General features: G+C 50.1%; 1 protein-coding gene across 1 annotated transcript; it reads left to right on the top strand.

Moving 5' to 3' along the window:
• The first annotated feature begins 253 nt into the window (after positions 1-253).
• On the top strand, positions 254-10,264 carry FMOD (fibromodulin). The gene is made up of 3 exons (XM_052653920.1): positions 254-302; positions 3,002-3,989; positions 8,656-10,264. Exons 2-3 carry the CDS (start codon positions 3,011-3,013, stop codon positions 8,805-8,807), a joined length of 1,131 nt encoding a protein of 376 aa, XP_052509880.1. The 5' UTR covers positions 254-302; positions 3,002-3,010; the 3' UTR covers positions 8,808-10,264.
• Positions 10,265-15,195: the final 4,931 nt, after the last annotated feature.

The following is a 15,195-nucleotide window of genomic DNA, read 5'->3' as shown; positions in this document are numbered from 1 at the left end:
AGAGACCCCAAGCTGCCAATGCTTCAGGGAAGATAAGTGAGTGGAAAGAAGGTGGTTTTTATAGCAATTTTGAGTGGTTGAGTGTGAGCTCCGCCTCTGCAGCAGCGCTGAGAAAGCCAGGATCTGGGCTCCTCAACCTCTCTCTTCACGACATCTGATTAGGAATTTGGGGGCGGGCCCTGGCCTGGCAGAGGCGTGCATACTCTCAGTAGACACACTCACTCCTCTCCTGCTCACACGCTCTCCAACCGAGGAGGCCAGACAGAGGGACGTGGTCACTCTCTGAAAGATTCACCTTCAAGGTAGGTCTGTCACTTTCCTTCAGATTTTGTCCCTGGTAGCTCCATGAAAGGAGCAAAGGAAAGAGGCTGGGGAGAGGGGACAGGGCCCAGGGCAGAAGGAGCAATTCTTCCTTCCCCATCTGGACCGTGTCCCAGGATGCTGGAGCAGGGAAAGGGAGTCGAAGGAGGGGGTTCCCACATGCCCCCTTTGTCCGACGGTTCCTTCCTGACTGTTGGGGAACCTTCAGCTTTCAGGTGTGAAAAACTGAAGGACCAGGTATCTGGGGAAGCCAGCTCTGCCCCACTACTACTCAGAAAGTCCACCATCCTGGACCTGTGCCCTGCAGTCTCTTCAGAGGGGCTGAGGCACCTAAACGCTCTTATATGAGGGGAGAGGGAATTTTGTGTAGTGTGTGTGTTTGTGTGTGTGTGTGTATGTGTGTGCTTGTGTGTTACTGGGGTGAAAGGGAAAAAACACACAAAAGTGTTGAGAGTTGACCAGGTCCAAGGAACTGTGAAATGGGGACCTAATTCAGGTTACAAAGCAGCTTTTGGTTTGACCTCCTGGATTCTGATAGGAAGCAGACATGGCTCTCTAGAATGGAGAAATGAAAGACCAGCGGCAACTCCTGAGTAAGCTCCCCCCAACTCAGAAAGTACCGATCCTAGAAGCTTTCCACCTCACAAAACTTTGAGCACAGGAATGTCTCTAGCTTTGGGGGTGAAGTGGAGAGGATTTAAGAGTATAAAGCCTGGAGCAACATTGCTAAGAGATGGGGAAGGGGTAGAGAGAGGCATAAGGTCCCCGAGAACCCCTCTCAGCAGTCGTGACACCGAAAGAGAGTCAAGTGCGTAGGATGCACAGCCCTGGAAGGCTTGAAGAGGAGGGCTGCTCTTGCTTGCCAAGGTGCCTAGTTTGGAAGGAGAAATGGAGACAGAGGCTCACTGTGCCAACCTCCAGACAGCCACCCTGGTCCTGCAGCAGCCCAGAGCTGAGCATGGAAAAATGTGCTACTGGCAGTGGGCCACTCTATCCGTTTTCTCCTGGGCAGTGCCAGGGCCCAGCCAGCGTGCCCAGGCAGTGGGCGGCTGGGGAGGCTCCCCAGGAACACTGTGGGCTCTTTGTCTGAGGCTGCTGAAGATGAGTGAGGCGCCTCGTTCCTGGAGCCTGTGGGCTACTGGGATGAAGCAGGCCCAAGGGACTCGCTCGCAGGGGACAGAGAGGTCTGAGGGAGACGGTGGCCAGAAAGGGACCAGGCTGACTATCACCAACAGGGGCCTTCTCATCAGCTCATGGGCTTCGACGTTGGGTCTTAGAGCCCTTTCTTTTTCTTGTCCCCAGCAAGGGCCAACAGCAACGTGAACAGCATATGTGACTATGCTCAGACCAAGAAAGGTTCTAAAGTTTCTCTACCCAGGGGTGACACTCACCCGTCTGGAGGGTGCCCATTGTTCTTAAGGGCTGTGCGGTGCTCTGACTGTCGGTATCCAGAGTAAGACATCCAGCCGGACAGGCCGCCCTCCTCTTCCATGCCTTCAGCTTCCCTCTCGGGGGACATCAGACTCACACTTCTCTCCAAGCCTTGCCTGCTTTCATCTCACTAGCACACAAGCTCAAAAGCAATGAGCTGCCAGGCAATGTGGGGCCCGGCTACGGAGACTGGTAACCCAGAGGTCAGCACCGAGGGCTTTGGATGGAAAAGCAGGACGACAGAATCCCATTCTAAAGTCATGTTCCCCTGGGCACACTCAAGAGTCTTCAATTCCTGTTCCATTGTTTGATGTTTCTCGTTATCTCTCTTGGTCCCAGCTGGCTCTGGCATAATGTCCATGGTGCGGCATGAGAAGTCCTAACACTTTACTAGATGCTATGGAAGACAGCCCAGGGCACTAAGACTTCATGCTCTCAATGCCCCCTCTAGAACACAAGGGCCACAATGGGGGCCACAGCCCCTCTGCAGAGAATCTGTAACTGCTGTATGACGGCCCTTGCTAGCCAAGTTGCAAGTATAGCCACAAGCTGCCAACCAGAGAGTTTCCTCACCAGTAGACCGTTACAGGTTCTGGCACTGTTACAGATGCTGGTACCACAAGCCCAAGCCTTGTGATGGCCGCAGGGGACCACGCCCTTCTCCAAACACTTAAAACCAGAACTTCCCAAGTAGTTCAGACCTTCCCCTTTGAGACCTCAAGCCACTCTTGGGTATTTCCCAGAGATATGGAAAGAGCCAGAGGGTTTTTTCCTTGGACTCTTGGCAAACATTATTCCCTGGGGAGTTCAAAAGGGATGTAAATTCAGGCCAAATAGAGCCCACCACCATCCCCACTCCCCTGGAAGTTGCTGTGGGCTTTCTTGCTTCCCTAACAGTACCTTCAGGTTGCTAGAGGCTCCTATGGGCCTGCCCTCTGGAAAAAAAAAAAAAAAAGGCAATACTTCCACTCAAGCTCCTTCTGATCTCAAAGGCTCTGTTTCTGTAACGCTGTGAGCAGAGGGAAATGCACCTAGCTCCCCCAGGGAGCCAGGACTCATCTGGACCAGCATGTGGAGGCAGTGCTGGGAGAGGCCCAGAGGAGGTGGGAGCAAGGACTCTGCTCAGAGCTGCTTTCTGCTGAAGGTCAGGTCTGAAGAGCTCAAAGCCCAAGGCTCACCTCCTCTGCCTCTTTGACTCCCTGGAGTCTCCTTCACACCTGATTCCTCTGTTTTCTCTCCCTTCTTGCAGAAACACAAAATGCAGTGGGCTTCCATCCTGCTTCTGGCAGGGCTCTGCTCCCTCTCCTGGGCCCAGTATGAGGAAGACTCTCACTGGTGGTTTCAGTTCCTCCGCAGCCAGCAGTCCACCTACGACGATCCCTATGACCCGTACCCCTATGAGCCTTATGAGCCTTACCCCTACGGGGGAGAAGAAGGGCCAGCTTATGCCTACGGCTCTCCACCCCCACCAGAGCCCCGAGACTGCCCCCAGGAGTGCGACTGTCCCCCCAACTTCCCCACAGCCATGTACTGTGACAACCGCAATCTCAAGTACCTGCCCTTTGTCCCCTCCCGCATGAAGTATGTCTACTTCCAGAACAACCAGATCTCTTCCATCCAGGAGGGTGTCTTCGACAATGCCACTGGGCTGCTCTGGATTGCTCTCCATGGCAACCAGATCACCAGTGATAAGGTGGGCAGGAAGGTTTTCTCCAAGCTGAGGCACCTGGAGAGGCTGTATCTGGACCACAACAACCTGACCCGGATACCCAGCCCACTGCCTCGGTCCCTGAGAGAGCTCCATCTTGACCACAACCAGATCTCAAGGGTCCCCAACAATGCTCTGGAGGGGCTGGAGAACCTCACAGCCTTGTACCTTCATCACAACGAGATCCAGGAAGTGGGCAGTTCGATGAGGGGCCTCCGATCACTGATCTTGCTGGACCTGAGCTACAACCACCTTAGGAAGGTACCCGATGGACTGCCCTCAGCCCTTGAGCAGCTGTACCTGGAGCACAACAATGTCTTCTCAGTCCCCGACAGCTACTTCCGGGGGTCACCCAAGCTGCTGTATGTGCGGCTATCCCACAACAGCCTCACCAACAACGGCCTGGCCTCAAATACCTTCAATTCCAGCAGCCTCCTTGAGCTCGACCTCTCCTACAACCAGCTGCAGAAGATCCCCCCCGTCAGCACCAACCTGGAGAACCTCTACCTCCAAGGCAATAGGATCAATGGTGAGACGCTGGCACAGGGGAGGGGGGAGTGCTGTCTGTTGCACTGGAAAGAGCTGATCCTGAGTGCTGGGGCCCACACAGAAGAATTAGAAGTAGGAGAACCAAAGAATATTGATGACGCAAGTTGAGAACCCTGCCACACCCCCGTACAAGGTGGTACAGAGTGGCATGCTCTTAGACTACATGGCAGTGCTAGGAAAAGTCACTGGAGAGTGGGTTGGTATGGAAGAAGAATTCTCAGAAGAGGTAAGTCTAAATTTAGGTCCTGAGAGATAAATGGGTATGGGCTGGAGGAATATAGGGCTGAGCCATCCTTAGAGGCGCCATCGCCACAAAGGGACCAGTCATTTACCAAGTCACTTTGAGGGGATGGCTAGGAGATTCCTGTGTCTCACAGGAAGGGGTCAGGTGTCAAGCTGTGAGAAATGAGTTTGGAGAGGTTTGGGAGGGGGTGGTTCATAGACAGGGGCATTTAAGTTGAGCAGGAAAGTGGGCTGCTAAGAAACCATGGTATCTGTACTTTCTCACTGAGTCTGGAGTCTCACTGACTCCAGAGAGGACACGCTCTCTGTCTCCCCCCCCCCCACCCCCGATCAGCTCGGTCTTATGCTTGGACGCTTGTGTTTTAAACATGCGGCCGGTGGACGGGAATTTGCAGCCTCTCGGAGCTGCGTGCGGCACTTGCTCTGGCTGGCTCTCCGGGAGCACGAGGTGCCCTGGGTGACACGAGCTTGACCCCTGCCAAACCCTGCAGTGGCGAGCAAGCACAAGGCCTCCTGTGTTCCCAACACTCCCCAGAAGGCCCAACGGACGGCCAGTCTGCGAGAACCAAAGTCTCCATTTCCGACTGGACTGTCCAGGCGCCTTTCGGTCCCTCTCTGGGTCTTGTGTTCAGAATGTGCTTACACTGCGCCAGAGCCTCTGACGTCTCAGCCCAGCTGGAAGGTGCTGAGCCAGCATTAACTTCTCCTCCTCTGCAGCAAAGTACCTCTCTCCCTGGGGGAGGAAGGACTCATTAATGGCCATTGGCAGAGGGCTTTGAAGTAGAGCCTGCTGAGAGCAAACAGCACCATCACAGCATCAAAGCACAGATAGGATGGAGGCCAGAACCTCTTCATGGATCCTTCTCTCTCCCTGGGCTCACAGAACACATCATTCATTTGGCAAGATGTTAAGCCAGACAGCCTCCCTGAGGGAGACAGGCACCGGTCCCAGAGGTGGACCATGGGGTGGGCAAGCTGAAAAGGTGTCTGGTTCTCTACTTTGAAGTGTAAGACACCATCATGTACACTGCAAACTGTTCTGTATTTAAAGTCTCTCTTTCTTTGGGGAAGGTCTTCCTATTCCCAAGGCAGGGTTCTCTAATCTCTCAGATGTTGCATGATGTAAAAGCTTTGACATTTACTTGTAGCTGTCTATCATCCCACCCAGAAGTCACCGCTACTTACGTGCTGCTGCTACCCACTCTGAATCCAGGAGGCGTGTCGTAACAGAAATGTCATATAGTATCCTGTGCTTTATCAGAGTCTGACCTTGAAAATGTGACAGAAGACCAGCTGTCATGGGAGAGAAGCCAATAGTTACTGCCTAACTGTATAACCAGCGAAACTTGGGGTGGAAAAGACTCCATCACGGCATCTTGTCACTCTGCCTTCTTGCAGAACCACGTATGTCCTTTAAATACAAGGTGGTTCACTTCTTCCAAAAGCACTTCAAAGAGAAAATCACATTAGTCAAGTGTCCTAAGGTCTTGCAAGAAAGTTTTTCCTAAGTCAAACCTAGAAATGTTCAGTGTTTACCCCGAATCCCTTCTTGTGCAGTTTAAGCCAAAGCTCCTCTATGTGGTTGTCCCCCTCTTAGTCCTTTTTTTGGGGGTAAATAACACCAACATCTTATTTTTCTTAATTAGTGGATTAGTACATTAAAGGCTTTGGTTCGGGACCTGGCACACAACTGAAAAAGCACTTGCTTTCAACACACGGTAACTATATTATAAACTTTTCCCCTCATTGCCACTTTGACGTTGCCAGATACAGTTTTATTTTATCTTTTGCATTGCAAACATGGGGTAACTGAGACACAGAGAAGGAAAAGCAATCTCTTCAGGTCACCCAGATCATGTGGTAGAGCCTCTGCCCTTAACATTAGAGGACTGAGAGCCAGGCTTCTCTGGCTGAGAAAGGAAGGAGTACATCTCTGATTCAGGCCACTAGCAGGAAAGCGAGTTCCCCAAGCTCAGCCACTCATCTGGGCGAATGTGAAGGAGGTCTCCCTGCAGGGGACCCAGAGCAGGGTGGGTAATGAAGGTAGGATTGAAGCAACCCTCTGAGAAGAGAGCCGAAAGGACAGGCGCTGAGTGCCGGGGACTTAAGCCTGGCTCTCTCCCTCCCTGCTTCTCTCTCCCACTAGTGTCTCCCTCAGTTTTTCCAGCCTGGCAACAGCAGGAAACACAGCTCAGAACGTTATTCAGTAGCTCTGGGATCCAGTGGAGCAGGGCCAGTACACCAGGAGGAATTTGGAAAAACTTATGTCAAAATTTAATCTGGGATGCAAAGTATCCTCCAGCATCTCCAAGCAGAAGCCCCTGTCCTATTCATGAACTTAGAGAGGACTAACATGGGGGCTCACAGTGCTCAACCTGTGGATAGAATCTATATATGCTGAGTGTTGAGCAACTCCTAAATATGCCTCATATTTATAGTTGCACAGTGGGGAGCCAGGACTTTAGCAGACAGTCTGAAGGCCCCAGGCTGGTGTAGAGAATCCACTGTGGAACCTCTAAGTGCAGTCGCCCAGTACAGCTGGAAGTGATATTCAAGCCAGGCCACTGCGCTTTTCTCTCCAGCCCAACCCACTCTGCCTATTCCATGCAGACACCATAGACCCAGACTTGACTCAGCCTCGACTCTGCCCCAACCTGTCCACTCAGACGTCACTTGATCTATTGCCTGGGACCAGAAAGGGGACATCCAAAAGCATTCCGGGTCTCCACCCGACCCTCCCCGAGTGCTCTCTAAAGAAGGATATTTCCCATTCTTCTCATTGTTCTTTGGTTTTTCTGTCTTACATTTGTAAAACATGTTAATTGGCTGCAGACTTCCCCATCTCCTCTTGGTCAGTTCTTAACAGAGACTGAAAGCAATCGCTAGTGCTAATTTCAAAAACAATTTCTTCATCTATCTAAGCTCTCCATAGAGAGCTTACTTTCCATACCCATAACCACAATGCCTTTGACAGTCACCCCAGGAAGAGAATCAGGAAAGCATTCCTCCAACTCCTCCTGCCCAGCTCCAGGCTGACACACAGCTCCTGACCACTGCGGCAAGCAGAGAAATGCCTCTGGTAGAAGCAAAAGCAAGCCAAGCTCTGAGTCTGCCTAAGTGTTACAGCCCTCCAGATGTAGCCTACCAAGCCCCGACAAATAACCTCACCCAAAGTCCCTCCGGACCCGAACCATCTTTCTGATGCTCTCACAGACCATATCGAAGGCAGCCTCTATGGGCGCCAGCAGCTTTTCGGTGGTAACCTTTGCTGTCCCTGCTGGAGTTTTGGGGCTTCCCTGGAGGTGCTAGTGGTAAAGAATCTGCCTGCTAATGCAGGAGACATAAAAGATGTGGGTTCAATTCCTGGGGTGGGAAGATCCCCTGGAGGAGGGTATGGCAACCCACTGCAATATTCTTGCCTGGAGAATCCCACAGACAGAGGAGCCTGGTGGGCTGCAGACCATGAAGTTGCAAAGAGTCAGACCTGACTGAAGCAACTTAGCATGCACGCAGGCTGGAGTTCTAGCTGAGCTCTTGTTTTAATCCTTCAAGTTCCTGACCCAGCAGGATAGAGACGGAGGTAGTTGATTTGTCCAAAAGAACAAGCAGAGGGAGAACCGGGTGAGTGGTAGCTGAAGAACTTGTGTTTAAACCAAACAGAACGATTGTTTCTGTTAGGATTACAGGACTTGGAGGGTTGGGGGAGAATCTTCAAACTTCTTTTGAGATTACAAAAATGGAGAGTAAACTAATCATATTAAATGCAGGAGGCAAGGAAATTATTTGAGTTTTGAGCTCCATGGAAGCTCGATTCATCTCTTCTTAAACCTCAGGGCCGAGATCACTCCTTTGTCTGTACTCAGAATGTACATGGTACAACCCCCTCAAAGCTCTGCACTCAGACGCACTTGTTTCTCAGTCCAAGCTTTCTCTCTTTCATTTCTTTCCACTTTCTCTATCTGCAAACTGTTAGGAAATATTCAAGATTTAAGTCCTTCCACCTACCCAGTCTTCCTTCTCAAAGCATTTGGGAAACGCCCTCCTCTTCAAACACAATCAAGGGAGAACTTCAAAGCTGCTAGGGTTCCTCTTTGACTGCCTTCTGCTGCCACCTGCCGCCCGCAGAGGGGAAAAGACCAAGGCCTGCCAGGAACGACCTTCCAGGGTTTTGGGGGGTGGGGGGCGTGGGTAAAGAGGTGGAGCTATGCAGGCGGAGACCTCACTCTATCCCTGGCTCTGCTCCCCAACGGGTGCAAGTTTGACTCTGATCCTGGGAAGCGCCTGCCCCACCCAGCCAAGCTCTCCCCTCCCCTTAGAAGCTTCACAGACACCGTGGGGCTTTCCTGCGATCCCAGGCCCCTGATCTGGGCTTCTCCCCATCCCCGCCCCTCTTGTCCCCACAGAATTCTCCATCAGCAGCTTCTGCACCGTGGTGGATGTCATGAACTTCTCCAAGCTGCAGGTGCTGCGCCTGGACGGCAACGAGATCAAGCGCAGCGCCATGCCCGCCGACGCGCCCCTCTGCCTGCGCCTGGCCAGTCTCATCGAGATCTGAGCGCCACTGGGCCCAGGGCCGTGCCCCCACGCCTCTTTGCATTTGGCTTGATGGTTTGGTTTGGCTTTTGCTGGAAGGTCTGGGACAGACCGTGTGACAGAGGTCCATGGGCTCTCTCTCTAGTCTTCTTCCCTGTAGGCAGTTTTAGGTGGAGTCAGGGGACAGGCAGCCTTCTGCTGAGGGACATGAAACGTCCATTCCTAAGACAGAAGTGGTTGGCAGAAGGTGTAAACCCTGAAGTCCCAGTCCCCGAAATCTCATTACCGTCGAGGTCTTCACAGTGATCCAGTGTCCTGAACCATTGCCTGAGCAATAGAGTAACTGTGCTTTTGAAGTAATATCTGACTCTGAAGGCAGCGCCTGACTGCTCCCCCGCGTGCTGGGCTGGTCGTGCCATCTGGGCTCCCACTTGCTGCTTCTCAGATATACCTCTTGCCCAACTGTCGCCTCCGCAGTCCACCTCATCCACTCAACCATGCCCCACAGACGTTTTAGGTAGAGGCAGGAGAAGCCGAGGCGTATGCGTAACTGCCCAGTGACTGCGCAGAGAGCTCACATTGGTGGCTGAGGTTGGAAGGACACCAAGAATCACCTTTACCCCAGAGGTCACCAGCGTGATGACAATATTCCAGGCTTGATGTGGGAGGAGACAGCCAACCTCAGACTTAGCTAAATGTGTGGGGCTATATTTTAGCAACTGGGCAGTTTTTGAAGGTGGGTCAGACTTCAGAAAAGGAAAGCGACCGGATGTTGCTTATTCTCAGCATCCATAATGGAGGCAAATACACCTTGAATTGGCTGAACTGAGCAGGCAGCCCCAGTAGTGTCCTTCTTGCCCAGCACTCTCTGCATTCCCAGCAGCTCCCTACTTGAGTTTTTATCTTCAAAGGCAGAGGCCATGTGGTTCTTAAAGTATGAGAGAGGTAATTTGTCCTCTTATGCAAGCAGAAAGGTCGATAACCTGATTGGAGAGACAGACTCCAACCAGCCCTGGACTTGCCACCCTCATTACTGAAGCTGGCTGTCGCTTTATAGCTTGGCTGGAGAGCAATTAATCTTTCCCATTTCTGAAAGTAGGGCTGCCTGGGGACCTAACCCCTGCTTTGTGGGGTACCACTGGGATGGGGCCATCTGGGCAGCCATGGGCAGAGACTGCTTGAGGAGAGCTCCCTGCACAGATGCCATTGCTTCCCTGATACCGTGTATGCTTTGAAGCAGTTCCCCAAAGAAAGAAGAGGGGATCCTTGAACTATGTTCTTGGCTCCAGAACCTCAAATCCACAAAAGCCAAACCAGCTCATTTCAACCAAGAAGCTCTGATGTGAGGGGCAAGGCTGCCCCTTGGCCCAGGGCTCTTCAGAAAGCGTCTGCATGTGGACACCATCGTGCCTCTATAAAGGATCCTTATTACAGGAAAAGCATGAGTGGTGGCTAACCCGACCAATAAAGTTATTTTACAAGTGCACGTGCCAGAATGGATCATTTAAGGCGAACCCAGAGAAAGGTTACTTTAAGGGGACCTACTGGCATCACACAGGCCTCAGACTGGAGGAGCCCACATTCTCGTCTATTCTGCTTGGGCAGATGTAGCTAAGGGTTTTTTGTTTTTTGTATAAAAATCTCTGTATAAAATCTCTACAGAAAACTTGGTGCTCTGGAAGTTCTTCTTTAAATCTAACTTCAATTCCACTGGCTTCACATTTCCTTCCATTTGCTCCCCAAGAGATAAAGAAAAACTGTTTTGCTTTCCACTCCCCCTCCCCCGGCCCCGTCCCAACTCATTCTAACATTTTTCTCCTTCAACCGTTCTCGCACTGGTGGGTCTAGGGTATTGTCTTAAGTGCTCCTGCCCTCTAGTGGCAACTATGCAGAACTGAGGGCAGTCAAGTACTGCAAAGCGCCTGAAAGAGGAAACTAAGCAGTCAGTAGCGTGGTTCCATTCCTGAGTCAGGAAGATCATGGCAACCCCCTCCCGTATTCATGCCTGGAGAATCCCATGAACAGAGGAGCCTGGCAGGCTACAGTCCAAAGGGTCGCAAAGAACTGCACACGATTCACAAAGAACTTAGCACAGCACAGCACAACCCATTTGCTCTTTCGTTCAACCTCTCAATGCACATTACTTAAAAGCCTTTAAGACCATGATGCTTAGCAGCTGTTATATAAGTCAGGAGGGTGGGCTAGCGCTGTGCTTTTAGGACAAATCATCATTTTCTAACAGAGAAATAACCACAACTGATATTTATTGAGCTGAATATATTATTTACTGAATATATTCATTAATGAATTCTGTGAAATTCTGTGCCAAGCGTGTTACAAATGATACAAGTTCATCTGAAGCCAGAGTGAGCTAATTTGATTATAATCCTCCGGAGCAAGAGTTAAGCAGGAATTTGAGAATGCAAAAAGATCAGTCACAACTTCAGCCATACACCTCTCTTCAAGCACAGCAAGGTCAGCACATCTGCCTTGTGCTCCAGTTCAGGGAGCTGTCAGGGAGGAGGTGGAGACACAGACACACAGAAGGGGGTCCAGCCATGCTGCAAGGAGGAATCCCTTGCTTCTCAGTTTTGCTTTTTAGCAGCTCTCATGAATATCCCAACCAAGACAGCAGGGGAAGAATCCAGAGCCAGGCTCAGCTGTGATGCAAGTCTTCCCTGATTTCTAAATCCAGGGCTTCTCAGGTTGGCAGCAGGACCGGATTATCCATCAGGCTCAGTCAGCTCTCTTCCTCTAAGCTACCACTCATGATGGGTTAGGTGTTTTACTTACGTTGCCTCATTAGCGTTCCTAAACATTCTGTGCCAGAGGTGCTATTATTTTCAATATTTTATAGGTGGAAAGACAGGCACGAAGAGGCTGAAGTCACCCAGGAAGGAAGCATCAAGGCCAGGATCTGTGCCCAGGTCATCCCCAGCCTGCCAGTCTTGCTATCCTGCCTCTACTGTGCTAGCCTGAAGACCTCACAGTTACTGGTATATGCAGAATTACTGGAGTATGGCAGAGACTTGGGGGTAGATGGGGTGTCACAAGTTGGGCGAGGCCATCTGCCTTTATTTTTTTGTGGACCTAAATTCATTCCGCTAGTATTCACAGTCCTTTAATAAATTTTCCAATTAAAATTCACTCTTCATCAATCAATACTTACAAAGAGCCCTTGGTCAGGCAATGGAGATACTGTAGACGACAAAAGCAAGCCTCGCCTGCCACTGGAGATTTATAAACCAGTGAGGTGACGAGCACGGAACTAAAGAATCACCTGAAGACCACATGGTTACAAACGAGAAAGGGCTGTAAAGGAGAGGAGGACAGGTTTGCATGAGGAGTATCTAGGGGCCTGGCCTAGACTGGAGGACTGGAGCAGATACTCAGACACAAAGGGAGATGAAGAAATGAGAGGAGAGTCCATCACAGCTCGCAGAATACATAGACCTCCTAACGCAGGGAGCCCCCTAGACACCAAAAGGCAACAGAAATGGCTGGGCCACAATGACAAGGAGCAACGGGACTAGAGCTGTAGGCAGCGGTAAGACCATTACTGCCTTTACTCTGTTTCGGACACAGCTACCAAGAAACCTTGCTAACACTCCAAAGCCCCGCTCAATCTCACATGCCTGTCTTCCAGCAACTAGTAGGCGGCATCTCATTTCACACCATCAGAGCCTTTCCTGAAACCTTTAAAGGCAGCACTCTATTCCCACTTTCTCCTATCTGGCTCAGATCAGTACATTGGACACGTAACAAATAATCAAAGCATCCGAAGGTATGGTGTAACCAGGGAGTCCTGACTTTGTGGCAGTCTGCCAAAGCCTATGGACCTCTTCTCAAAATGTTTTTAAAGGTATAAAATAAAATCCATTGGATTCCAAAGAAAACCAATTACATTGAAATACAGTTATCAAAATTGCATATTCATGTAATAAATAACGAGATCCAGCAACAAATCTAACCACAGTCATTTCAAAGTGCAGACGAGCACAAGTGGCATTTCTAAGTATCTTCAGTGACTGTAACGTGATATGAAAATACACCCAATTTCACTGGGTTACAAAGCTTCAGGTTGCTAATACTGATATAACTTGGTACCTTCATAAAATTTCAGATAGCAGCATGAGAAATGAAGATTCAGTGTTTTATCATCCAAGTTCCAGGACCCTCTCTAAATTGAGCCATGGAAAGACAGGCAGAAAGGCAGATCATAGAGGGAAGGCAAGAAAAGAAGGCAAATCAATGTCTTATCTTTCTATGAGCACAGCTCAATCACTCAACAAATGTTTTCTTTATGCAAAACCCTGAGACAGATAATATTAATTGCTGGTGCACTGAGTATGCACCTGTAGATTCAAGAAAGAATGAATGTAAAGGTCTCCAGGTTCTTGCTGTGGAATTTGGCGGAGACAACAATAACTAACCTGGCGAAGTAGAGAATTGTCTGTCTTTAAACTTCACATGATAGCACTTTCTGTATCACTCTGCTTCTTCAAGTGAACACTGTGTTCAAGATTCACCCATCCTGATTCTTGTAAATTCCAGTTCATTCATTCCAACCATGTTATGGAAATACTTTATTTCTCTATTCTCCTTTTGAGGGACATTGAGATTATTTTCAATACTGTAATGTTAGAAACAAATAATGCAGTAAACCTCCTTTTACCTGTCTCTTTGAGACTGCATTTGAGAGTCTCTCTAGAGTTTACATCAGGATTTCTTAACAGCACACTACTGGCATTTGAGTCTGAATCATTTTTTGTTGAGAAGGGGTGGGAGGACAGAGTGGACTGCCTGTAGAATATTTAGGAGCATCTCTGGCCACTATCCACTAGATGCCAGTAGCATCTGCCTCCTCCCCAGTCCGAATCAAAAATATTTCCAGAGTTGCCAAATGTTCCCTGGCGGTGGGGGGCGGCAGGGGGTGGAGGGAGGAGTACCACCTGTTAACAACTGCTGGTATATATGCCCAGGGGGACTGCTACGTTGCGGAGTAGGAACGAATTTTCCTCTACTTGATGCTGTCAAACCGCTCTCCAAAGTGTTAGTCGTTCAGTCTTGTCTTACTCTTTACATCCCTAAGGACTGTAGCCCCTTAGGCTCAGGCTCCTCTGTCCATGGAATTCTTCAGCAAGAATACTGGAGCGGTTAGCCCGTCCCTTCTCCGAGGAATCTTCCTGATCGACCTAGAGATCGAGCCTGGGTCTCCTGAATTACGGGTAGATTTTTTACCATCTGAGCCACCATGTGTACTCATATCAGTCGTACCTGAGTCCCCATTTTTGCACATCCCCGTGATGCCAGTCGCTTCAGACTTCAGTAATTTGGACAGTCTGATGGATGAGACGTGGTATTGATATTTAATTTGAATGCCCATCTTTTATTGTCAAAGATGATCTGCTCCTTACACTGATCTATTCCTTCTTAGAGGCCATGCTGAGGCTTTGTTGACAGTCCCCCCCAAAAAAGGGGGCTAGACCTGCTGGTCCAACACGGAGAATCGGAGCTGGAGTCTGCCTGCTGAGCACGCAGCAACAGAACTGGTCCTCCACGTCATCGGAGATTAGGTCCCTCCACCAAGAAGGCTGAGGGAATCCACAAAGAGGATTCTGTGCTGTGGGGAAAGGTAAGCAACTTCCATCTTTTCTAGTCTACCTAGCCTGGGGAGCAAACAGAGATTAGAAGGTGTATACTAGCACTATTCTTTTTGCAAAAAGGGAAAGGAAATGGCCTCTTTTGCCGGGCGCGGAGGAAGCACACCCGCAGTGCCGCCCCCGAAGCCCACTCCAGAGCAGCTGTCGTAGCTACAGTGACTGTGACGGCGCTCCACATCAGTTTTGTAAACAGCGTAAGCAGTGTCAGTGGGCAGGCACAGGTGGGAAAGTATCAGGAACACGAAGTATAAGTGAAGCGCAGCATCAAACGTGAGCAGGAGAGGAGACTCCTGTGAGTACACTGGCATCTCCCCAGACTCAGGTCACAAAGCCTCAGGCCATGGCTGGTGAACACTGGGGAAGGCAGCAGGGAGGCTGGTTTGTAAGACCCCACACTCCACCAGGGATGGGAAGGGGGAGGCAAGAGGCCAGCAGATGTGCTAGCTGGAGCAAGGCACGCCCACCTATCGGCTCCATTGTCACACCACCAGATCATCCCTTATTGTAAGATAGAGGAGGTGGGGATCCCACAGTCAGCACCCACATCATTTCATGTGTTAGTCGAGCAACCTGGTTAGACTGTAAATTCTTTAAGGGTAGAGATTGTGTCATATAGCCCATAACAGCACAAAGCTGGGTTCATAAGGCTTAATAACAACTGTTAGAACATATTTTGGGGGGCCAAATGGAAATAGTGGCATAAAATGGATTTAATAGCCTGTCACACACACCCACACACACCCACAC

This window comes from Budorcas taxicolor, chromosome 16 (assembly GCF_023091745.1).
Source record: "Budorcas taxicolor isolate Tak-1 chromosome 16, Takin1.1, whole genome shotgun sequence".
NCBI lineage: Eukaryota > Metazoa > Chordata > Mammalia > Artiodactyla > Bovidae > Budorcas > Budorcas taxicolor.
This window is presented reverse-complemented; position numbering and strand designations above follow the sequence as displayed.